Genomic DNA, 26,476 nt, shown 5'->3' with positions numbered 1-26,476 from the left:
CTTATGTAGGAGAAACTCCCCTAGGTTGGAATAAGTGCCAATAAGCATGTTATTTGGCTACTCTCAGACCTAGGGTACCAGTTGTCCTCTCTTCTACAATTTGAAATTGTCATGCTTTGTATAATTAAAGTGTTGTATTTTGTTCCCGGTCACACTTTTGTAAAAATCAATGTACTCAAAAAGGTGATGCTGGTGACTCAGTACTTCAAGATGATTTCCAATGTTTATAACCTTGAGAAGATACAGACTTGAAATGGGAAGTGCCTGAGAGTTCTCTCTCCAAACCTTCCCTGTTACTGTAATGTGGCCTTAAGTGGAACATGGGACATAACAACATGGGACCTAGGAAAGGTCCATCCTGGACACAAGGGACAAAAACCACGAAATGTGGAAAACCTGACTTGTAATCATTGATGCTTTTGAGGAAAGGTCTTGATTAAAGGGAGGAAATGTAAATATTAATAAAGATAAACTTCACTCAATGGAGTGGGGAAGCCAGAAGAAGGAAGCTCACCTACCACTCACCACCAATTGGAGATGCAAACAGGAAGAGAGATAACTTGCAAGTAGATACCATTTTACTCCCCAGCAGGAGGAATAAAGGTTTTCTCCTCCCCCAGCAACAGCTCAGCCAATGAAAGGCCACTATACTTTAAACTCCCTAGTGTATGCTGATGGACTTTTTTTTTTTTTTTTTTTACAACAGCCCTACCAAATACCTCCGGCTTTCCCTATAAAAGACCAGCGCTCTGCTTTGTTCTCCCCCTTGCCTGTGGCTTTGCTGTAGCCTGCATGTTTGGAATGGTAATTGTCTGCTATTCTTCAACCATTTTTGTTGGTAAAACAGCATAGTTTTATTTTTAAAGTTAACAACTCAGTTCTTTGGGAACCATTAGGGACACATTTCCTTAGCCACCCATTCCATATTCCCCACAGCAGACTGTCCTGGTTACTGCAGAATCAACATTATGGAAGTTGCCTGCCAACAGCAAGAGTCTCTGTCTCCTCCCCTAGCCAGACTTCCTCTTTCCCTTTAAGGCCCCCTCAGGACCAGAGGGGACTGGAGTTGTTTGCTGTGCTTTGGAGGGCAGTACAGCAGCCCCTGCTTTGCAGAAAGCTGCTGGTGGGCAGGTACTCACCCCGTCCCCTGCTGTGCCCTCTGTTTGGCCTGCAGGCTAGAGGCTGGCTCTTTCCCAAACACCAAGCTCCGTCCCCAGGGAGTCATGGCTACGTCCAGGGGCCGTCTCTATCTTTGGATGTACTTGGCTGCAGCGCTGGCATCTTTCCTGGCAGGATTTATGGTCGGTAAGTATGAACCCCTTCTCCCCAGTGCAGGGCTGGCACTTCACCCTATCGAGGCTGGGGAGGAAGGAGAGAAAGCAACCCTGGAGGCTGTGTGGGCTCCCTGAGCTCCCTGCGTGTGGCCAACTCCAGGGATTTCAGCCCAACTGGAAACCGAATGGAATGCATTTTGACCTTTTTAATGAAGTGTGACTGAAATTCAAATTCATTAAAGGTTCAGTGAGCTCAGGATACTTGTCAGGAGCTGTTCCGTTAGAGCTATCATTCCCCACAGGCATGAAAAAGGTTGTTTCATTTACAAGCACTATTAATGAGTCAAAACTAGCAAATAATATGAACAGCAGTGCAAAAATTGCCCTTCCTTCATCATTTACTAAATAAATATTTGTGGAATGTTTCTTGTGTGTCAGACGCTGTACTACGAACTAGATCACCCCAAGGAGAAAAAGAAAGTTAGAGTCCCATGCCTTGGTGCGTAACATGAAGGAAAATGAAAAGAGTATCTCCTAAAACTAGTTTTAACCAACTCAAAATTACACTGCATAGCAGAATTTGAAGGATTTCTATACTTAATAGGAATATTTTTGTAAAGCTCACCTTGAGCTATTTCTGAAGTAAGGACAATTTTTGGGCTTCTAATTTTTGTAAAGTCAAAAGCAATTATATAAGTATATGGCAAGTATAGATGCATGAATTATCTCCCCTAGGCTGGTTTATTAAGCCTTTGAAAGAAACTACAACTTCACCGCCCTATCATCAAAGTACACGGTGGAAACTCGTATCTGAGATGAAAGCTGAAAATATCAAATCATTTCTTCGGTAAGTTTGTTTTGATGTTTGGTCTTAAAAATGTTGAAAATATCTCAGAGGGAGAAGCATATTACAACTGGTTATATTCACCTGGGTAATCTTTATGTGTAATTATACCATCTCACATTAATTTATGTAGTTCAGAATGTCCCTTTTAACCACTCAGGGTAAAATGTATCTGAATGTTGCAAAAGTGGGTCTTGGGTCTTTCTTTAACTTCATGTACAGAAAAAGGATCTGGTTGCTTTTTAAAGAGATGTTTCAACTTCATGTAACTTTAGACAGCAACTGAATCTTGTTTCTCCCTTATGCCTGCTTTTAATCAGCAATTTTATTTGAAGGTCATTTTGTCAGGAAGACTTAGATGGTTGTAAACTCAGATTTAAAGGAGGGGAGATTAAAGTTTCAGACTGTCTGCCACAAATTAAACCTTTATGCCACATTGCAAATATAAGTAACACAAACTAGACAAAATGAGAGCAAAAGGATTAGTGCAAATCCACCATCCTCTAAGCATGAAAAAGCGTGACATTTCAGGAAAATAATAATGAACTCCTTAAAGGCAGTCACCATGATGTTTGTTTCTATATTCAGACTCTCTCAAAGGAGGGTCATTAAAAGAAATAAAAATAACAACAAACTCAGCTTTATTGCAGTATAATTTATGTAAAAGGAACTGCATCATATAAAACCTTAAGTTTGACAGTATTGACAGATATATAGTAGACTCAGCAAACCAATTCTTGAGTCAGGATACAGAAATTTTACATCATGCCCTTTGCAGTTTATTCCTGTCATCACCTTTAGCCCTATGCATCAACTGATCAGTTTTATGTCAATGAGTTTCTCTGCATTTTTGAGAATTTTATATAAATGGAATCATACAATATGTACTATTCTGTGTCTGTTTTCTATCATTCAGCTAATAATTTTGGAATTCATCAAGGTTGTTGCACATAGCAGTTTATTGCTTTTATTGCTGACTAGTATTCCATTGTATGGATATCTTGTAATGTGCAGTTGTTGGACTTTTGGGTTGTTTTTTATTTTTGATGATGATGAACAAAGCTGCTATGAACATGTGTTTATAAGTTTTGTGTGGACATACATTTTCATTTCTCTTGGAATGACTGTATTGGATGATAAGCATTATGTATAGCTTTTTAAGAGAATGTCAAACAGATTTCAAAAGTGGTAACAGTTTTACACTCCTGTGCACTATGCATGAATGCACTAGCTGCAGCACATCCCGGTCAACACTTAGTTTTGTCTGTTGTTTTAGTTGATTTGCATCTTCCGTATAACGAGTGATGTTAAGCATCATCTCCTATGTTTATTGGACATTTGCACATTTCAAAAAGCATCTGTTCACATATTTTCCTATTTTATTTATTTATTTATTTAAGATTTTATTTATTTGTTTGACAGACAGAAATCACAAGTAGCCAGAGAGGCAGGCAGAGAGAGAAAGAGGAAGGAAGCAGGCTTCCCGCTGAGCAGAGAGCCCAATGCAGGACTTGATCCCAGGACCCTGAGATCATGACCTGAGCAGAAGGCAGAGGCTTTAACCCAGGCACCCCCTATTTTCCTATTTTAAATTGTTTTCTTATTGAGTTGTAGGAGTTCTTTATTTATTCTGAGTACAATTCCTTTGTCGGACATGTATTGTGAATATTTTATTTTGTTCTTTGGCTGGACTTTTTTGTTAGTGGAGTTTTTGAAGTGCAGAAATTTTTAATTTTGGTAAAGTCCAGTTGACCAAGTTTTGATTTTCTTTCTTTTTTTTTTTTTTTTTTTTTTTTTTTAAGATTTTATTTATTTATTTGCCAGAGAGAGAGAGCGAGCACACAAGCGGGAGGAGCGGCAGGCTGAGGGAGAAGCAGACTCCACACTGAGCGAGGAGAGTGATGTGGGACTTGATCCCAGGATCCTGGGATCATGACTTGAGCTGAAGGCAGACCCTTAACCAACTGAGCCACCCAGGCGCCCCAATTTTTGTTTTTTTGTTTCATAGTCTATGTTTTATCTCACTTTGGCTATTAGAAGTATGAAGATTTCCTTCTATGTTTTCTTTTAGATTTTTTTTTTTTTTAGAAGTTTTATAACTATAGCTTGTATATTTAGGTCATTGGTCTACTTCAAGTTAATTATTGTGTATGATATGGTATAAGAGTTGAAATATTCAATTATTTCTGCAACACTTGTTGAAAAACATTTATTTCCATATTTTATTGCCTTGGCATATTTGTCCAAAGTTACTTGACCGTATATGTGTGGCCTGGTTTTGGATTTTTACGTTTTCTTTTATTGATCCGTAGATCTCAATACTACATACTGCTGGCTAGTGTAGCTTAATAATAAGTCTGAGAATCCAGTGGAGTTAATCCTATAAACTTTTATTCTCAAAAATTGCTTTGACTACTTTGGGCCATTTGTATTCTACATTAATTTTAGAATCATCTTCTGAATTCCTACAAAAAACCTGGAATTTTTAATAAACTCTTTTACTAAACTCTTTTACTCAACTCTATAGATAAATTTGGAAGACAAGTAACATCTTTAAAATATAGAGTCTGCCAGTCTCTTTTTTTATTTGTCATGGGATGGTACTATAGTTTAACTTTTCAACCATGGAGGGACATTTACGATTAGTTTTTGGATATTATGATTAATGTTGCTATTCACATTTATGTACAGGTTTTACATAAGCATAGGTTTTCATTTCTGTGGCATAAATGCCCAAGGATTAAAAACTGCTAAGTTGTATGGTAAATACATTTTTAGTTTTAGAAGAGTTTGCCTGCTTTCCAGTATAGGTGTATTGTTTAGTGTTTTCCATTGACATTATTATTTTTAATTTTACCCCTTCTCACAGGTGCATAGTGATACCTCATTATGGTTTTAAACTGTAGTCCCCTAATAATTAATGATATTGAACATCATTTTATGTGTTTATTCATCATTTGTATACTCTCTTCAGTGAAATGTCTGTTCATGTCTTTGACCTATTTTCTATTTGGATAGTTTTATTTGTTTTTTTTTTCCTCTTGAGATTTGAGAGTTCTTTATATTTTCTAGATAAGTATTTTGTCAGCTTTGTGGTATTCAGATATTTTCCCCTCTGTTATTTGTCTCTTCATGTCTTTAACAGAGTTATTTGTAGATTAGAAGTTTTAAATTTTAATGAGGTCCAGTTTATTGCTTTTTCCTTTTATGGATCATGCATTTGGGTTCATATCTAAGAACGCTTAGACTAGATCTCTTTTCCCCTCTCTCCCCTCCAGCCTGAAATTTTATACTTTACATTTTACATGAATTTTGTGATTCATTTAATTTTTGCATAAGACATAATGGGCTGTGGTGCATTATTTTGCCTGTAGATGTCCAATTGCTTTGGCATTATTTGTTGAAAGGCTATTCTTCTATTTAATTGCTTTTCACCTTTGTCAAAGATCGGTTGGGCATATTTGTGTGAGTCTATTTCTGGCTTCTCTATTCTGCTCTATTAATCTGTGTGTCTTCTCTCTGCACATACCACATAGCCTTGATTGTTGAAACCATATAGTAAGGCTCAGTAATGTGTAGAATGATTCCTCTCATCTTGTTTTTCTAAACAATTGTTTTAGCTATTCCATATCCTTTTCCTTTTCATATAAAATATAGACTAAACATATTTACGTCTCTGTGGGATTTTGAAAGTATTTGTCCTAATCTTATAGAACAATTCAGGGTACTTGACATTTTTCCCATGTCCAGTCTTCTAATCCATAAACATAGTCTGTCCAGTTATTTAGATCTCCTTTGTTTGCTTTTATAACATTTTGTAATTTTATAGGATGCAGATCCTGGATATGTACTGTTCAATTTACATCCAAGTATTTCATTTTCTTTGGAGTGGCTGTTCAAGTCATACTGTGTATAATTTCAGTTTCTACAATGTATAGAAATACTGTTGATTTTTGTGTTGATTTTGTATCCTGTGGCTCGTTTAAATTCACGTCTTTAGGAGTTTCTGGTTGATTCATTGGGATTTTCATGCCATCTTCAAATAGGGACACTTTTATTTCTATCTTTCTAAACTGTATGCATTTTACACTTGGGTTTTTCTGTTTGTCTGATTTTTGCTTGTCTTGTTCTTATTGTGCTGACTGAAATTCCAGTAGTATGTTGAATAGGAATGAGAGTGAACATCTTTTGTTGTTGTTATTTCTAAGATTAGGGGGAAAACATTCAGAATTTCTTGATTAAGTATGATAATGTTCATAGATTTGTTGTAGGGGACATATGTGTCTCAGTTGACTGAGCATCTGACTCTTGATTTTGGCTCAGGTCATGATCTTGGGGTCCTGGGGTTGAGCTCTGGTGGGCATGGGACTCCATGCTCAGTGGGGAATCTGCGTGGGAGTCTCCCTCTTCCTCTCTCTCTCTGCCTCCCTCTACCCGTTTCCCCACCTGTGCTCTCTCTCTCTCCCTTTCAAATAAATAAAAATCTTAAAAAAATTAATTTTTTGTAGATGTTCTTTATCAAGTTAAGAAAACTCCCCTCTATTCCAAGATTGCTAAGCATTTTCTTTTATCCTGAACGGATATTGATATTGTCAAAAGATTATTTTTCCACATCAGTTTCTATGATCATGATTTTTTTTCTTTATCTGGTTTGGAATCTAGTTATTCCTTTACTGATTTTAGGGACATTGGAATCAAATTATATCAAGAAAGGAGTCACAATCTCCAGGAGTATGAAAATGCATATTTTTCCCCATTAATTATGTAAATCTCTGCTTTATATATTATGAAGACCATTGACTAGGCATATACATGTTAATGTTAGGTGTTTTTTTTCTAAGATTTATTTATTCATTTATTTGACAGACTGAGATCACAAGTAGGCAGAGAGGCAGATAGAGAGGGGGAAGCAGGCTCCTGGCTGTGCAGAGAGATGTGAGGCTCTATTCCAGGATCCTACGATCACAACCTGAGCCAAAGGCAGAGGCCTTAACCCACTGAGCCACCCGGGTCCCCCTGTTGTTAGGTCTTTAAGACAGACTACCTTTTTATCTTTATGAAACATCCTTATCTTTGGTAATTGCTATCTTTAAGTCTATTTTATTTGGTAGAAATATTGTCACATCAGCCTCCTTACACTTATGTATACATCGTATATCTTCTTCCATCTACTTTTATTTTTTATTTTATTTTATTTTATTTTTTTTTTTTAAAGATTTTATTTATTTATTTGACAGAGAGAAATCACAAGTAGACGGAGAGGCAGGCAGAGAGAGAGAGAGAGAGGGAAGCAGGCTCCCTGCTGAGCAGAGAGCCCGATGCGGGACTCGATCCCAGGACCCCGAGATCATGACCTGAGCCGAAGGCAGCGGCTTAACCCACTGAGCCACCCAGGCGCCCTTCCATCTACTTTTAATCCATTATTTTCTTCAGAACTTTTCTGTTCACTGTAGAAAATAAGACAATAATTATATAAAGTAGAAATTAAATATCTCAAGCCCCACTCTTTTTTAATGTATACAAAATAACTTCTGTCTATAAAACACAATACTTTTAAAAAATATATGCTAAGATATTAAATATCCATAACGTGTAGATTTCATTTAATGATATAGAAAGGGAAAGCTTAACAGGAGAAGATGCTGGAGGAGTCCTCATGGGTGATAAGTAACTTGCTTTCTCTTGTGGAAAAGGAGAATGAAAGAAGTGGTGACAGGGAGACTGAGGTAGATGGGACAACATTTATGTCTCAGAGAAGACCTTGTGCAAAGGTGATAGGTGGCCACTGCAGGAGGAAAAGGAGTCTACCAAATGCCGTGGGGCAGAGATTTTTTTTTTTAAGGGTGGAGAATTTTATATGGAGAGTGGTGGGAAATGAAAATGGAAAGGTAGAAGGGTGGCTCAGATAAAAAAGGGCCCAATATGCCATGCTTGAATGTGAACTTTATAAAAACTCACGATATAGAGAGCCGTACAAGGAGTTCAGGCAATTAAATAATATCAGATGAATGATTTCAAATTATCACTATTTCTCAAGGTCAGACAACTATGACTTTCATATTTTAGTCCCAGCATTTAATGACTGACATTATGAAGAAATTATTTAACTATCCGCTCAGTTCCCTTATTTGCAAAATGAGGACAGTGGGAGAAGGGTTGTGAAGGCTGCACGAGGTAACCCAGGTGAAAGTGCCTGGTCGCGTGCCTGGGATGTAGTAAGTTCTCAGCAAACGTCTGTTTCCCTTTACTGCCTATCTTGTTTTGGTTGTGTCCTGGTTGGCTAAAAAAAACAATTTATAAAAGTATTATTCTCTTACTGAAGGGGTGGTGGGGTGGAAAAAGGTGAGAAATTATTTTTAAAATATTATTTACCTTCATGTAAAATCAGCCTATATAAAAACAATTTTTGTGAGGTCCCTTAAATGCTGCAACCCATTTATACTCAGAACCAAGAGAACATTGCCCTAATTCAGTTCAACAAATCTGTTGTAGAATATCTGAATAATCAGCAGCAACTAAGCAGTAGGCAACATAAAAATAAAAATGCGTGAACTTTTAACTTGAATAAATACAACAACAGTGGAAGTGTACAGTTTAGACTGCCCCGCTGGTCTCTGGCAAACATTATGAACTGCCCTCCCCCGTCTACCACCCAAAATCTCCCCCCTTACTGATGATCAGCAGGAAGGAGCACCATTCGTATGGAGGCCTGATCTTCTCCCAAGGTGCTTTCTCATACTGCTGACTGCCTGTGTTTACCATGGCATATGTTCTTTTCCGGGAGATCATGTTGTGAATATTGTATTTAAACACAATTTTTAAAATGGAATACCTAGAAATTGATATCATTAGCTTTTTAAAAAATCTTTGAGGTAGAAATGATAATACCTAAAGGATGAGTGATGCATCTAGAATAGTACTGAGGCATATTGTCTGAATATAGTCTTTAATTCCCACTTGTATCTTATTTTCATTGTAGTTCTTTTACAAAGCTCCCTCATCTGGCAGGAACAGAACAAAATTTACTTCTTGCCAAGAAAATCCAAACCCAGTGGAAGAAATTTGGACTGGATTCAGCCAAGTTGGTTCATTATGATGTTCTCCTATCCTACCCTAATGAGACAAATGCCAACTATATATCAATCATGGATGAACATGGAATTGAGGTGATGTGCAATTGTTGGTACTTATTGTGGTTTATAATCCCTGTTGTTCATGTGAATTGGGATGTAGAGTCAAGTAAAAATAGAAATTGGCTAATAGTGCAGTGGAGCTCATATTTTTTGGAAAATTGGTAAGTTGCAAACTAATGATTCAGTGTCTACTATATATTAGGCACAGTACTAAGTTTTAAAGATGGAATGAAGCCTAGGAACAGGATTCTTTTCGCATTAAGTAAGTCAAGGCAGTTGTTGGAACACATCATTTTAAATCAATATGGTGAGTGTTATGAAGAATATGTTTTGGGATCTTTACACAGAAAAGATTCACTTAGCACAGTCTGGGACTTAGAGAAGGTTTCCTGAAAGAAACCTTTCTGATACGAGAGTCATGAAAGATCCTAAGGAGTTAACCACATGAAAAAGCAAAGTAGGGGGCTGGCACTTGGATGGCTCAGTTGGTTAAGCTTCTGCCTTTGGCTCAGGTCCTGATCTCAGGTTCCTGCTTCCCTGCCTCTCTCTGCCTGTCTTGCCTCCTTATGATCTCTCTGTGTCAAATAAATAAATCTTAAAAAAAAGAAAAAGCTAAGTAGAAGAATCCAGGCAGAAGAGAAAATAATGGCAAAGGTTTGGAGACCCATAACTAACTTAGTATTACTGGGGAACTTAAAAATTTTCTGTATTTCAAAAATGTAAAGTACACATTGGGCCACAGTAGGAGATAAACCAGTATATATATTTTGGGGGCAGGTCACAGAATGGCTTATACATTGTCCTAAGGGGCTTAGAATTCAGCTTCAGTCAATGGAAACCATTGACAAGTCCTAAGCAATGGAAGGATGTGACAAGAGAGGCATTACTTAGATAGTTTGGGTCATCTGCAGGTTAGACCTTGATAGACAAGGAGTTCAAATTGGAGTCTTATGAAAACAGTCCGGGTAAAAGATGATGAAGCCCTGAATCAGGATGTTAGTAGAAATGAGGAAGAGGGATGATCTAAGTAATAGTTAGGTGGCAATACTAGTGGAAATTCATTCGTGATTGCCTGGAGTAAGGAGATGAAGACAGAGTTCAGGATGACTCTGAAGTATCTGTGGCATGGGCGGCTGGCTAGTGATGCTACTAGTAATAGCAAGGAAAGCCAAAAAGCAACAGGCCGGGGTGAGGGATGAGAAATTCAAAGTCGGACGTGTTGAGTCTGGACATCCAAGCTGAAATAATCATCCGGCCCTTGTGTTGGTGGAGATGTCCATATATAAATGTACATAAATATACATATCTGGAAAGGTGGAAATTATAAGCGTATGGACTATGGATAAAATTTGGGGAGTCAGTGAAATCTGATGACAAGAGAGTATAAAATGAGGCAGATCATAGACTGGGGATAAAACACAGGAAATATTTAAATGCATTTGAAAGAAAAGGGGTCCAACAAAGAAAGTTGAAAAGGAATCATTGGAAAAAGAGGAAAATCCTGGGGGTGCCACCTTCACAGCCCTGTTTTTATATGGTAACTCCTAGTCACCTGAGATTGCGTGCATTTGTTGAAGATGCTACCGCTTTGAAAGCGGTAAGAACAATAAAGCTCTTGCTCATTGTTGCCAGTGGAATTTACCTGATCAGTTACTGAACCTACTGTCAGAATGTTTAATCTTAAGTGTACACTTGGGGGCATTATTCTTTAATAAAAATCAGGAATATTTTTTTCCAACTTCATGTATTTCATGTATTTTTGATTCATGTATTTTTGCTAGGTTTTCAATACCTCCTACCTTGAGCCGCCACCTGATGGATATGAGAATGTTACAAATATTGTTCCACCATATAACGCTTTCTCAGCCCAAGGCATGCCAGAGGTAAAAGGACTTTTTACTTAACTCTTTAAGCCTTCTTTTGTTATTTAAAGCATCTGTAAAGGACTAGAACAAAGGAGATTAGGTAAATCATACTTGCTGATCCATACTTAAAGATTCAGTGCTACAAACACACTTTCTAAAACTAATTTAAGGGGTGCCTGGGTGGCTCAGTGGGTTAAAGCCTCTCTGCCTTGGCTCAGGTCATGATCTCAGGGTCCTAGTATCGAGCCCAGCATCGGGCTCTCTGCTCAGCAGGGAGCCTGCTTCCTCCTCTCTCTCTGCCTGCCTCTCTGCCTACTTGTGATCTCCGTCTGTCAAATAAATAAATAAAATCTTTAAAAAATAATAATTTAAGAATAAGAAAAAACAAATACATAAAAATCGTAGCCTTGTGAAGCAGATGCCGCTGTGAAATAACAACCTGCTGAACACATCTTTAATTTGGTAATGTCAGTAGATGTTTCCACAAGCTCTTTTCCTTTGTTCATAGTCTGATTTTGTTACAGGTTTATAGATCATACCACACAAGTGGTATTTAAAAATGAAATATGGGATTTCTTTTTTCTTTTAAAAATCTCCTTTGTTTCACCTACCACCCACCTTTCTCCCTTCTGGCAACCCTCTGTTTGTTCTCTGTATTTTGAAGTCTGTTTATTTAGATTCAGCATGTAAGTAAAATCATATTTGTCTTTCTCTGACTGACTTCTCTTAGCATAATATCCTTTAGGTCTATCCATGTAGTTGCAAATGGCAAGATCTCATTCTTTTTTATGGGTAAGTATGTGCACATGTACACAACCCAGTTCTTCCTTATCCGTCAATAGACACTTTGGTAAAGAATGATGCAGTAAACATTAGGGTGCCTATATATTTTTTGAATTAGTGTTTTTGCATTCTGTGGGTAAGTACTCAGTAGCAGAATTACTGGATCCTATGGTATTTCTATTTTTAAGTTTTTGAGGAACTTCCACACTGTTTTCTACAGTGATCACACCAATTTACATTTCCACTAACATAATGCAAGGATTTTTTCTTCTCTACATCTTTGCCAGCACCTGTTATTTCTTGTCTTTTAGATACAAGCCATTCTGACCCATGTGAGGTGATATTTAATTGTGATTTTGATTTGTGTTTCCTTGATGATTACTAATGTCGAGACTGTTTTCATGTGTCTGTAGCCCATCTGTATATGTTCTTTAGAAAATTGTTCATTTCAGTCTTTTGCCTATTTTAATCAGATTAGGGGTGTATATATGTATTTTCTGGTATTGGGCTGTATGAGGTCTTTATATAGTTTGGATATTAACCCCTTATTGGATATATCATTTGCAACTATCTTTCCCCTCTTTAGTTATGTTTGTGGTTTTCTTTACTATGTGAAATCTTTTTATTTTGCTGAAGTCCCAATTGTTTATTTTTGCTTTTGTTTCCCTTGCCCAAGGAGACATATCTAGAAAAAATGTTGTTAAGGCTGATGTCAAAGAAATTACTCCCCTGTGTTTTCTTTTAGGGGTTTTATGGCTTCAGGACTCCTCTTTAGGGCTTTAATCCATGTTTATTTCTGTGGCTGGTGTAAGAAAGTATCTTGATTTCATTCTTTCACATACAGCTGTCCAATTTTCCTAGTACGATTTATTGTAGAGACTGTCTTTTCCTCACTGTATTTTCTTTCCTCCTTTGTCATAGATTAATTGATTGTGTAAGTGTGGGCTTACTTATGGACATTGTTCTGGTCCACTGATCTAGGTCTGTTGTCATGCCAGTACTATGCTGCTTTGATGACTAGAGCTTTGTAGTCTGTCTTGAAACTGGGATTGTGATAACCTCCAGCTTTGTTCTTTCTCATGCTTCCTTTGGCTTCAGTGGTTCCATACACATTTTAGTATCATTTTTCATAGTCCTATGACAAAGGCTGTTGGTATTTTGATAGGGATTGTGTGGAATCTGTAGATTGCTTTGGGTGGTATGGACACTTTAATGATATTAAATAAATTCCACTCTGTGAGCATGGCATATTTATTTATTTATTTATTTATTTATTTATGTCTTCTTCAATTTCTTTTATCAGTATTTTATAATACAGGTCTTTTAGCTCCTTGGTTAAGTTATTCCTAGGCATTTTATTATTATTTTATGATTGTTTAAAACACAGCTGGGATTTTTAAATGATCTCTATTTCCTTTGGTTCAGTACCTGCTGATAATCTCTTCAAAACAGAACACACTGTTTAAAGTGTTACAAACTGGCATTTTTTTCTACCTTTTGAAGTATTGAAATATTTTCTAAAAACATACAGAATTAGCACATACCAGTTTTTTAGGCCCAATCTAGGAAAGATAATTTTTGATGATGTGGTATTGTGGATCAAACTTATTCATTGGTTTTCCTTTTAATTATAGCAGTAACCTATATATTTTTAAATTTTTTCTTTTCCTTATAGGGAGATCTTATATATGTGAACTATGCTCGTACTGAAGATTTTTTCAAACTGGAGAGAGAGATGAACATCAATTGCAGTGGAAAGATTGTTATTGCAAGATATGGAAAAATCTTCAGAGGAAATAAAGTATTGTATCACCTCCTTTTCTAGAGAGAAGAGGATTGTGTATATCCTCTAAATGTAAATGATCAGCTTGCATCATGTTTTCCAGAATTACCTCAATTTATATGTATTTTAAAAATCTTCCTATTGGCCATGGTTGCATGGGAAATCTTGCTGTTGTTGTTGTTTTAAGATTTTATTTATTTATTTGACAGAGAGAAATCATAAGTAGGCAGAGAGGCAGGCAGAGAGAGGAAGGGAAGCAGGCACCCCGCTGAGCAGAGAGCCTATAAGGGGCTCAATCCCAGGACTCTGGGACAATGACCCAGGAAATCTTGTTTTTATGTTACCTCATACATCTAGAAAGGGAAATTACTTTTATTACAGCAACAAAATTTGCCTTTTAAATTTTTTGGAGGGAAATTTTATGTAAACTGAAAATGAAAGCTCCCCTACATGACCCATTTTATTTGCCCACATGTGATCAATCTTCACAGCTTTTCTTAGACCCAATTCTGTGACATATGAATATAAATATCTTTTTTATATGCTGATTTTACAAATATTATACATTTTTTACAAAGATGCCATCATATACTATATTTAACTTTATTTTCTCACTCAGCAATAATATATAGGTATTCCTCCACATCAAAACACTGAGTGTTGTTGTATAATGTGTGATTAAGACTAGAGGACTCTAGATTAGATCCATACACCATAGATTCTGGTCTAGTCTAGGCTCCCTGTTCTATTGATCTTTTACTGTGAGCAAGTTACTTATCTTTGTCAGTGTTTCCTTATACATAAAGTGGGAATGCTAATAATAGCACTGATCTCCTAGAATCCTTATAAAGATTAAATGACTTTATGTTTGGAAGCACTTATGATAGTGCCTGGTACTTAATTGGTAGTTAATTCTATAGAGCTGCTTCCTAAGTAAATATGTTGTTATTTTGGATGGGTGCATAATACTTTGTAGAAGTGATAAGCAGTGTAACCATTCCTATGTTGACAGATGCTTGGCTTGAATTTATTACTATTAAAAATAATTCCATTGTGAACATCTTTGTCCATACCCACTTGAATATTTATATGAAGATTTTTGTAGTATGGATTCCTAGCAATTTAATAGCCAAGTCAACATGTATATTCTTTCAAAATTTTGGAAGGCATCATCTAATTGCCCTTCAAAAAAGTTGTGACAGATTGTTCTCCCATTCATATTGTAGAATGTTTTCTGAATATTGAAGTGTGTTTTAGTTAGCCAAAACTGATTGTTATCTATCTTTCACTACAATATTTCTGGTAATGGAGACTTCAGAATCTTGCTGGAAAGATTTTCCTATTTGTGGTTAGTTTACATTGTTAGAAAATGTTTACAAAATACAGTCAGCAATTTTTCACACACTCTGTATAGAACTTTAAATTAGTTTAGTTCTACAAGTATTTCTGTGTTGTGCCAGACTTTGGAGGGTGGGTAGTTAAAAGTGAACAAGACATGGTCCCTTTTCTAAAAACATCCTCAGTCTAGCAAGAGAGAAAGTTACCTTAAAGGTATTTTAAAATACAATGATCCATCCTATCACAGAAATATGTACAAAATAGAAGAGGTAGAAAGAAGGGAGTCATTAATTTTGCAGTTTTGGCCAAAATAGGAATGTTTCACAGAAGAGAGAGGAGCTTGCTTAGAGTTGTTAAAATAAATGAGAGCTCTTAGTTCCCCCAGGAGAGAAACTGTATTTAAGGCATAAAGAACTGAATGTGTAGCAGCATCATAAAAAGCAGTGTCTCCAATTCCTTACATTATTAAATTGATTTTCTCTTAGACGAATTAATCATCTGCCAGTTCTCCATTATGGATTGCACATTGCCCCTGCAGGTTAAAAATGCCATGTTAGCAGGAGCCATAGGAATCATCTTGTACTCAGATCCAGCGGACTACTTTGCCCCTGCAGTACAGCCTTATCCTAAAGGATGGAACCTTCCTGGAACTGCAGTGCAGAGAGGGAATGTGTTAAATTTGAATGGTGCTGGTGACCCACTCACTCCAGGCTATCCGGCTAAAGGTAAGCATGAATGGGCCTGCCCTGGTTCACCCATTTTTGCAAAAATACTACTTGCCCTTAGTGAAGACCTAAAAGTGAACATCTATTGAATAACCTTCAAACTGCATACAGTTACAATATTTTGGATTACTATAGCTAAGAATTAAAAAAACATTTCCCATGTATTACTTTTGTTTCACATTTTCATGAGGTGTGCACATGGAGGGGGAAGCGTCAGTTGAATTTCTCTCTACTTTTAGCAGAGGTACAGAAACACAGACCCCCATACCCAAATACTATTTTTACCAAACTAGAACTTTGGTTTTCTGAATTGCTTGGTGATACTATCCTTCTCTAGCTATCATACATTTGTATTATTATTATTTTTTTGAATACCTGTCAGTTTTGGGGTGTTGTCAAAACTTTTCACATTTCACATGTTAAAACGTCTGTGTAACTGCCTTCACAATTAAGATAATGAACCTATCCATTACCCAAAAGTTTTCACTCTCTCTAATGCTTTCCTCCAAACCCTTCCTACCCACTTCCTGCCCGTCCCTAGGCAACTACTGATCTACATTCTGTCGGTTTAATTGTTTTGAGATCCATCCATGTTGCTGTCTGTGTCAGTAGTTGATTCCTTTTTATGCCAAGTATTTCCTTGAATGGAGACACTGCAGTTTGTTTATTTACTTGTTGATGGACATTTGGATCGTTTTTTTAGTTTGGGGACTCATATATAAACCTCTATAACAGTTGTATACAAGCCTTCATATTTACATATGCTTTTATTTCTTCTGGGTAAATATATAGAAATTTGAATGACAGGATAATATGAGAGATGCGTATTTAAATTTCAGAGGGATTTTCAAATTGTTTTCCCAAGTGGTTGTACCATTTTACATTCTAGCAGCAGTGCGGGAGTGTTGCACTTGCTGTATCCTTGCTACCTTTAGTTTGGTCAGTTTCATTTTACATTCTAATAGGTATGCTAAACCTCCAAGTTACATTTTTTTCAAAGTTTTGGGGGCTATTCTAGGTCCTTTCCATGTGAATTTTAGAACCAGTTTATTAATTTCCACTGAAAAGTTTTCTGGGAATTTGATTGAGACTGAATTAAATCTGTACGTCAATTTGGGGAGAACCGACATCTTAAAAAAATAATATTTTGATCTGTGCACGTGGCACGATTCTGTTTACTTAGATACTCTTTATCTCTGCCTGTTTGCAGTTTCACTGTATGGACTGTGCACATCTTTCTCATTTACCCATATGTGTTTTCTACTTGTATGCTTTTTAATAATATATTTGAAATTTCTATTTCCCTATGTTCAGTGCTAGTAAGTAGAAATAATTTGTAGAAGAAATACATCAATCTTGTATCCTGCAAACTTGCTGAACTTACTAAATAGTTCTAGTAGGTTTCTATAGATACCATCAGTTTTTACATAGACGACCATGTTTTCTGCAAGTATGTTTTTTTTTTCCCAGTCTGGAGGCCTTTTACTTTTTAAAATGTGTTTGCCTTGGTATACTGGCTAGTATGTCTTGTACATTCCTGGAAAAAGGTGTTAGCAGAGATGTCCTGACCTTGTTCCTGCCTCAAGAAGAAAAAATCCAGTCTTCGGCTATAGGTTTTATTTTAGATTCTTTTTGTCAGATTGGGGGAGTTTACTTCGAATGGACTAAGAGCTTTTGTTTTAGCACATTTATCTAGGACTGTATAATGAATTTTGTCAAATGCTTTTACTGAGTCTTGAGATGATAGTAAGTTGTTATGTTACTTTCATTAAATTATACGAATAGATTTTGGACATTAACCCAACCCTCCCAACCTAGGATAAACTCTACTTGGTCACAATGAACTATCCTTTCACGTGCTTTGGTATATTGAGTTTAAAATTTTGTTAAGCTTATCTCCTTTTATTCATGAAGGATATTGGCCTGTAGATTGATTTTCTTGTACATGTTGGTCTTATTTTGGTATCAGAGTAATGTTGGCCTTATGCGCTGAGTTGGAAACTATTTCATCTTCATTGTTTTGTAAGAGTTTCGAGAGATTTTGGCCTATAAACATTTGGTAGAATTCCCTAGAAAATCTTGGCCTGCAATTTTGTTTGTAGGCATGTTTTTAACTACAAATTCCATTTTAAAACAGGTATGTGGCTATTTAGGTTGCCCATTTATTGTTGAGCGAACTTCAGTAGTTTATGTCTTCAACATATTTAGTCCATTTCATCCAAGTTAAACTTGATAGACTTGTTCATAATATTCTCTTGCTGTGTGTGCGGGTGTGTGTGCATACACACGTGCATTTGCAGGCACGAGAATGAGATTCTCTTCTTTATTCCTGGTCATGGCAACTTTTCTCCCTCCCTCCCTTCCTTCCTTCCCCTAAACTGTCTTGCTGAAGATTTATGAGTTTTATTGATCTTCTCAAAGAATCTGCTTGGATTTTATTCATAATTGCTACCATTTTTCTGTTTCCTATTTCTTATATTTCTGCTCTGATCTTTATTATGTTCTTTCCCTTATTATGTTCTTTCCCTGCTTATTTCTGCTTCATTTCTGGAACCTTGCTGTCATTTGATTGGAATCTTTCTTTGTTTCTAAGCTAGGTGTTTTAGTGCTATACAACTATTTTGGCTGAAAGCCAAAGTCCCAATGAGGTTGTAATTCTGACAGTACTTTTTAGTCTTCCTTTAAAGAGAATGTTGTATTACCATTTGAATAAGATCTTTATTATTCCCAAGATCTCATAAATTCCTTTTTTTTTTTTTTCAGTTATACCTAGTTTCAAAATTTGGGACATAATTGGACATAATTGGGCAACTAGTTAACTGAAGCTTCCCTAAGGATTCAAGAGATCCCTGAAGAAATAAAATATTCTTGTAAAATTCAAGAGATTTACATGCCATGTCAAAACAAATTTGGAAATTTATAATCCCCACAGTTGATTTTACATTAAAATTTGAATGATTTAATTTCTTACTGTTGAATTAAATAGGTCATATTAGATAAAACAATCAGTGGGTTTGGGGGAATTTTAAATTTTGATATAATTTCAAACATGTAGTAAATCTGATATAATTTTAACCATGTAGTAAATATAGTAATAAAAGACATTTCTTTATACCCCTTGCCCAGATTTTTCAGATGTTTTCATTTTATACAATTTCTGCAGAGTACACCTTTAGACTTGATGTCAAAGAAGGAGTGGGAATTCCCAAGATCCCTGTGCATCCTATTGGGTATAATGATGCAGAAATATTACTACGGTATGATTTTCTAATTGGATATGATATTTAAGATGTTTTATACTAATGTGTCTATTTTCTTGTCTAAAACCAATGTAATCTAATTATGTTAAAAGTAAAGTCTGGTTGTATACCTGAAACCGATGTTATATGTCACTTATACCTCAAAAACATTTTTTATTTATTTTTTATTTTATTATTACTATTTTTTAAAGATTTTATTTATTTATTTGACAGAGAGAGATCACAAGTAGACAGAGAGGCAGGCAGAGAGAGAGAGAGGAGGAAGCAGGCTCCCTGCTGAGCAAAGAGCCCGATGTGGGACTCGATCCCAGGATCCTGAGATCATGACCTGAGCCGAAGGCAGCGGCTTAACCCACTGAGCCACCCAGGCCCCCAAAAAACATTTTTTAAAAATTAAGGAAACAAAGTAGGAAAATACTTCCTGAAGTAGGAATAACAGAGTACACCAAGAAATGGCAAGAAACCATTAGTCTCTTACAAAAGAAAGTATCAAGTGCAAAACTGTGTCCAAGATAAAAATACTGACTGGAGATTTTTTAAATAGTTGGATTTTCTTTGATATTCATTTGATGTTTGTACTTGACTTGTATTTTAAAAATATTACAGGGCCCACTACTTATTAGATGTGTGAACTTGGACCAATTACTTAATCTTTCTCTGGTTCAATTTGCTTATCTGTGAATGAGCACAGTAATTGTTTCTCCCTGATAGGGTAATTATGAGGAGGAAATGAGACCAATGCAAGTGTGTAAAGTATCTAGAGTATAGTAAACATTTAACTAATGTTTGCTAATGTTGCAGTCTGTCATTGATTTTTTTTTTTTTTAAGATTTTATTTATTTATTTGACAGAGAGAGAGATCACAAGTAGGCAGAGAGTCGGGCAGAGAGAGAGAGAAGCAGGCTCCCCGCTGAGCAAAGAGCCCGACGCAGGGCTCGATCCCAGGACACTGAGATCATGACCTGAGCTGAAGGCAGCGGCCCAATCCACTGAGCCACCCAGGCACCCTGTCACTGATATTCTTTCACAAATTTCCAACTTTTGTTTTTTAGATGTCTGTACCAATAAAATTTAATAATTGCTAGGTAATCAATCACCAGCTTCCCTAGAAATTAATTTCTTCTCCTTTACATAGTCATGAATTTCCTATTTTCACTATTTCTTAGATCTAACACTTCCCTACATAAAGTCAAAAATAAGGAGGCTGATGCTTCTCATTTCCACTCCCTATTCTTTTTTTCTAAGCCCTCTTACCATAAACATATTAAGTACTTCATATCTTTCAATTTTCGCTCTCTTGATAACATGTAAGTTCCACAAAAAAAGGGAATATTAATAGTACTTGGCTCAATAAATATTTGTTAAATGTATGAATGAAATATCACATTATCAGCCTCCATGATTTCTTCTAAGAAATTATGATGCTCAGCCTTTTTCTGTTACTTTTATTTTCTCTCAACAGCCACATGGGAGGAATTGCTGTACCCGATGACAGCTGGAAGGGAAGTCTTAATGTGGATTATAACATTGGGCCTGGCTTTGCAGGGCATGATTCCTTCAGGTAATTTTATATTACTTTAATAGACTGGAATAGTTTTCTACGTTTAATGGAAAAATGTCAAGGTAACTTCTTTCAGGTATATTTTGCTTGTCTTTTTCTCATTTTTCATAACGAACAATTGATCATTTTATATCACTTAAGAAGTACTTATAGAATGATGTCCTGAATTCTTCTTCTAATAGAGAGATCACAACATTTGTATTATAAAGTCTTAAACATGACTACATTTGAGTTCAGATTTAACATTTTAACTGCCTTTTTCATCCAAAATTTTAAAACAATGTTTCGGATAACCCAGTATTTTAAATGTATAACATTTTGAAAGTTACCTTAAGGGAAGGAGTAAAAGAGAAGAGAGAAAGGAGCTCATGTTGATTGATCACTTGCTGTGCAGTGAGTTAAAATAGGTAAACACGGAACTGTTGTAAAACTCAATGCGTTAGCATTGGCCCTGTTGGAGAGGAGTGATCCCAGAATATTTATTCATTGAGCTTGTAAGTTTCCCACTAGATCAAGGCAGGCAGGAAATGCTAGCTGGAGAGATCAACTTGTGTAGAGATCAACTTGGCAAGATTTAGAACTTTAAGTAGTTTGATTTGCCTGTGGGAGAAAGGGAAATTTAACACTGATAAATCAGTGTTTTGGTTAAGTCTTTTGATTAAGCCCAAATCAGTGGATCAGTCTTGTTTGCTGTAACTTTACATTAGCCATGCAAACTTGGATTCATACTAATTTTTTAAGTTAAGAATGTTTTTTCAGCACTTTTAAAATATTAGGAGTTAACTCCTTTTATTTTAAAGGAATTTTAGAAATACTGTAAGTGCTTATTTATCTCTAACTGAGAACAAAGAGTTACTTTAATATAGAAGTTTTTTATATACAGTAGCAAGAAAACCTAACATACAGAGTGAAAGATAAAGGCCTTTCTGATTTAGAAATGAAACATAATGACACAGAGAACAGAGAAAACATATGGCTTCAGTTCTGTAATTTCAGTTCAGGAGTAAATTCAGAAACATACATATCTAGACCTTGGTCTAGATATCAAAATGTTCTCCTTCACCATGGGCACAAAATTCCTAATTGATTTGAGCTCAAAATGGACAAATACACAAATAAAAATCTCTTGTTCACCAAAAAGAGCTTTTAATAATCTATTAACCCATTTATAGAGATTCTGTCATTTTTCACCCAGATGAACTGTCCAGATTATCATTTCTCACCCAGAAGAGCTCTTGATAATTAATCCATTTACAGAGATTACCAAGTGACAAGACATAAAACCAAATTCCTAACCATTGCTCCCACCAATAGGGAATAATTCACCTGCCATAAGCAAACTAGAAATACAAAACATAAAATCAGTAGGAAAGATAGTATAAAGTTAGAAGTCCACAGAAAGAGAGACAAACCAAGAAATAGACTCTTTTTTTTATTTTTATTTTTATTTTTTTTTATTTTTATTTTTTTTAAAGATTTTATTTATTTATTTGACAGAGAGAAATCACAAGTAGATGGAGAGGCAGGCAGAGAGAGAGAGAGGGAAACAGGCTCCCTGCTGAGCAGAGAGCCCGATGTGGGACTCGATCCCAGGACCCTGAGATCATGACCTGAGCCGAAGGCAGCGGCTTAACCCACTGAGCCACCCAGGCGCCCAAGAAATAGACTCTTAATAACAGAGAACAAACTGATGACTACTAGAGGGAAGGCAGGTGGAGGGGATGGGTGTAATAGGTGGTGGGGAGAATAAGAGTATACCTACCATGATAAACACTGAGTAAAGTATAGAACTTGTGAATCACTATATTGTACACCTAAAACTAATACAACACTGTATGTTAACTGTATTGGTGTTGACATTAAACACTTCCTAATTAAAAAGAGATACAGAGTCAGCAGAGTGAAAATTCTGTCACTGCTTTGGTTTAACCTCAGAGCCAAAAGAAGACATGTCTGGGTTTAAGCTACCCATACCTGGTTCTACAAGGTGAATCCATTGTACATCTCAGTGGGACTTCAAAAAATGGAACAAATGGTAATATTTTTAAGTAAAACCATGTTTTTCCTACAAATATAAAATGAACATGTGTCAAAAATTTCATTTAATTCATTAAATAGTAAGGGAACCACAAAGGAATTCAAATTTGTTCAAAGGAGAATTCAATGATGATACCAAAAATATCAGCACATCAAGAATGCTGAAATGGAAGTACTTAATAGCAGAAAACTAGCTTCTTCTACCTTGAAGGAATCCATTATTCACTAGACAGATTTCAGTGGATGTGGAATTTCCACAAGTTAATCTTGATCTCTATGGAGTTGTGAAATAGTCTAGTCAAAGACAGTGATAGGCAGAGGTAACTGATAGATGAGCTAAGGCCTTTCTCACTTTTTCCTAACTGGAGTGTATTCATTCATTTTACAAATATTTATTGAGTATTTACTGTAACCCAGGCACTATTCTGCATACTGGGAATTCAGCAGTGAACAAAACAGACAAAGTTCCTTCCCTGTGGAGCTTACATTATAGAGTTCATGTTGTTTGGAACATGATGAGTTTGAAGTGATAACAGGACCAACAGATCCTTTGTTAAAAACTTTTTGAGTCATTAATTCTAGAAACTAGAAAGACAGAAGTATTGCATATGTGGTTGAGCTCCTCTGAGGATCTGAACAGATAATCTATGTTTATTTTCAGGTTTTGATTAAAATAGATTTTTTTCTTCATTCCTTGTTTGTAATATTCTTCTTTTATTCATTTAATGACATAATATCAATGATTCAGGGTTTCTTACTGATAAATCTTAGGCTTATTTTTAGAAATATGCTAGAAATCTTTTTGCTTCTTTGCTATTAATTTTTATCTCTCAGCAAAATAAATCCTTAATGTCTTAAAATATAAAAAATACCATTAGTTTTTCTCCAAAGGCACTTTATTGAATATCACACGATTTAAATATGCATTCAGAAGCACAATATGCTTGTAGAGGGGAAAAATCAGTACAGGTTCTGACCACCTCTTAGTTCTTCCACTCATAAATAACCACAAATTAGAAACTGCTGGGAGTCCTCTCTTCCACCGCCCGCCTCCCACATAGATAAAGATTCGTTTTGTTTCCTTGTGAAAATAAGACAGTATTTTCCCATGTCATTTTGTATTCATAGAATGTGAATGACTTTTTTTTTTTTTCTATTTTAGCCTGACTATATTTTTCCTTTAATTTGGTTAATTGTATTTCATGGGTATTTAAAAGGCTGGCCCAAATCAGAATCAACAGTGATGGATGGATAGAAAGTTTCATTATATAGTTGTTCGGTACATTTTAGGAGGTGCTTTCCCAAATTCCCATTTCCTTCCCAAATTTCCCATTGCTTTTTGGCAGTACTCAGCCAGCTATTTACTTAACAATTACTGACATTCTGCTTCAACAATCTTGCACCAGCAGGCATTAAGGTAAATACAAAGACACAATTTAAAAATGCTTATCTTTCCCTTAAGACATAACTGGCTGCCTTCCTTATTTTTGCACTTTGTATACAGTGTTTTTAAAAATTTTAGAATGAATACCCAAAACATTTTGAATAAGAGTATTTTGGACTTTAAATATCAACAATATAGCTATGAGGGAGGAATAATAAAAATATGTCAGTTTTTAAAATCTGACTTTAAGCATGCATAAGTACTTAAGAGTAAAATGCATTAGCCATTTACACATTGCACATAACAAGTGTTAATGATTATTGAATTAGTTTGTGGATATATGGGAATTCATTGTCCTATTATATAATTATCTGTAATTTTGAGATTTTTCATAATAAAATGGTGGAACAAAACTGTTAGATGTAATAATTTATATAAAGTAATTTATTCCCTTTGAAATCCTAGGAAGGTTAGAATGCATGTTCATAACACCAATAAAATTACAAGGATTTACAATGTAATTGGAACGATCAGAGGATCTGTGGAACCTGGTGAGTCTGAATATTTTTAAACACTTCATTTTTACAAAGATTACAAGAGTAAGAGAAAATAAACTTCAGTCAATAATTGATTTTTTTCTCTGATGTGAAACAGCTACATTTGAAAAAAAAGATTGTACAATGCTAAAAGAAACCCCTATCTTATAGTGTTGATTTTTTTTCCTATGGAGGAAACTCAACCAAAAGGAAGTTTAAGTTAAAAACTTAAATCGCTGGCGCCTGGGTGACTCAATTGGTTGAGTGACTGCGTTCAGCTCAGGTCAGGATCCTGGAATTCTGGGATAGAGTCTGCATCCAGCTCCTTGCCTAGCAGGGGGTCTGTTTCTTCCTCTGACCTTCTCCCTCTCATGCTTGCTCTCTCCGTGTCTCTCTCTCAAGTAAACAAATAAATAAATAAAATCTTAAAAAAAAAAACAAACCTAAATCACAACTATTTGTAATATATTGAAAAATTGTAGTTCTTCTGAACACATTATTTTCCAGACAGGTATGTTATTCTAGGAGGTCATCGGGACTCCTGGGTGTTTGGAGCTATTGACCCAACCAGTGGAGCTGCTGTTTTGCAAGAAATTGTCCAGAGTTTCGGAAAACTCATGAGCGGAGGTAAATGATGTTTCTTTGGTTGGTGATGACAAAAAGTGACTCACTTAACTGTCCTCTGTTTTTAGATAGGTGTACCTAATTAATGCATGTTAACAATGATTGCAGGCTGGAGACCGAGAAGAACTATCATTTTTGCCAGCTGGGATGCAGAAGAGTTTGGGCTGCTGGGGTCCACAGAATGGGCTGAGGTAAATATGACTACAGGCTTTTGTTATTTTCTTGGTCAGCAGGGAAACAAATACATGTATCTCAGGATAAGCACAGATCCCATTTGAGAAATAGTTTGCTTTTATTTTCACATTAGTTTGGCAAAGCAGAATAACCTCTAAATTACTGGGCCAAAACCAAATTTATTCTTGTCAAAGCATTTTGGTTTCCATTTGCATTTGTTTTGTGAATAAGTAAAATTTGTAAGCTCAGAGAATAAACAAAACTAGCAAGCTTTTCTGACGAGAGGACTGACCTATGTAAAATGGATACAGATCCTTGGAGTTAATTTTCAAGTTTTTAAGTTTTCTTGGAGTTCTACTTAGGAAAAACCTATGATATTCTTGCTTAAGAGAACTAAGGTGACTGTACTTGGGTTGTAATTTTACACTTGTAGATTCCATATAAATTGCAACCATAGCTATATTTCACCATTCTACAAAAGATTATGCTTGATTGTTGAGTAGAAGATAATTTTGTAAATGGAATTACTTTAGTAAATTGTCTTTATAATTTTAGATATTTATTTTTTCTAAAGGTATGATTGATTTTTATGTTACACTGCCTCCTAATGCTTTATCTTTAAGTGTCTCTCCTATGCCCCCTTCTTTCATCTTCTTCCCTTAGCCTTCCTATCGAGTAACTAAGTTCTTTAATGTACAAGGTAAGGAAATGCATTTTGTAAAGACATGTGCACTATATAAGCACATAGTCCCCCAGCACCATGAATTTATCTTTTATGAGCTGAGATTTTATAGCATTGTTTTAAAGCATGTCATACACTTCTTGTTATCTAGTTTTTAAAATAATTTCCTCCTGACTCATTTCCTCTTTAAATGATAATGTGAATGAAATAAGTATGGAAGTAAAATCAAACAGTTTCTTGTCTCCTGTCACTTATCCTTATATTCAGTTGACATTGCAAAGTTTTATCATCACATCGGTAATTATGAATATGCATTTTAGAAGTAGACTATTTAGAGAAATCAAATTTCCTTTTAGAAAAGCAAATTCTTTTGAGTGCATGAATATATAAATAGATGTCCCCGTTTCTCTAAATTTAGCAGCTTAAAGTACAATCTAAGATATAAAGTAATAAACATACTTTGCAGTAATTTA

At 35.6% G+C, this 26,476-nt stretch overlaps 1 protein-coding gene across 3 annotated transcripts in view; it reads left to right on the top strand.

The window, feature by feature from the left end:
* The first annotated feature begins 940 nt into the window (after window positions 1-940).
* The window catches only part of NAALAD2 (N-acetylated alpha-linked acidic dipeptidase 2), a 58,496-nt gene continuing 32,960 nt past the window's right edge, over window positions 941-26,476 (top strand). The window contains exons 1-11 of one of the 3 annotated variants that reach the window (XR_009356939.1): window positions 941-1,305; window positions 2,010-2,121; window positions 9,098-9,284; window positions 11,033-11,134; window positions 13,575-13,700; window positions 15,559-15,745; window positions 18,909-19,002; window positions 20,468-20,566; window positions 24,453-24,538; window positions 25,031-25,150; window positions 25,256-25,338. Coding sequence is in view for 2 of the 3 variants with exons in the window: in XM_059186777.1 (XP_059042760.1) it covers window positions 1,224-1,305; window positions 2,010-2,121; window positions 9,098-9,284; window positions 11,033-11,134; window positions 13,575-13,700; window positions 15,559-15,745; window positions 18,909-19,002; window positions 20,468-20,566; window positions 24,453-24,538; window positions 25,031-25,150; window positions 25,256-25,338 (1,278 nt within the window). In the remaining variant the exon portion in view is untranslated. Of the gene's footprint in view, window positions 1,306-2,009; window positions 2,122-9,097; window positions 9,285-11,032; window positions 11,135-13,574; window positions 13,701-15,558; window positions 15,746-18,871; window positions 19,003-20,467; window positions 20,567-24,452; window positions 24,539-25,030; window positions 25,151-25,255; window positions 25,339-26,476 lie in introns of those variants that run through there. The other 2 variants (XM_059186777.1, XM_059186791.1) reach the window with 2 other exon arrangements.

The sequence above is a fragment of the Mustela lutreola genome, chromosome 1 (assembly GCF_030435805.1).
Source record: "Mustela lutreola isolate mMusLut2 chromosome 1, mMusLut2.pri, whole genome shotgun sequence".
In the NCBI taxonomy this organism is placed as follows: Eukaryota; Metazoa; Chordata; class Mammalia; order Carnivora; family Mustelidae; genus Mustela; species Mustela lutreola.
The sequence above is the reverse complement of the archived record's forward strand: the minus strand, read 5'-3'. Positions and strand labels throughout refer to the sequence as shown.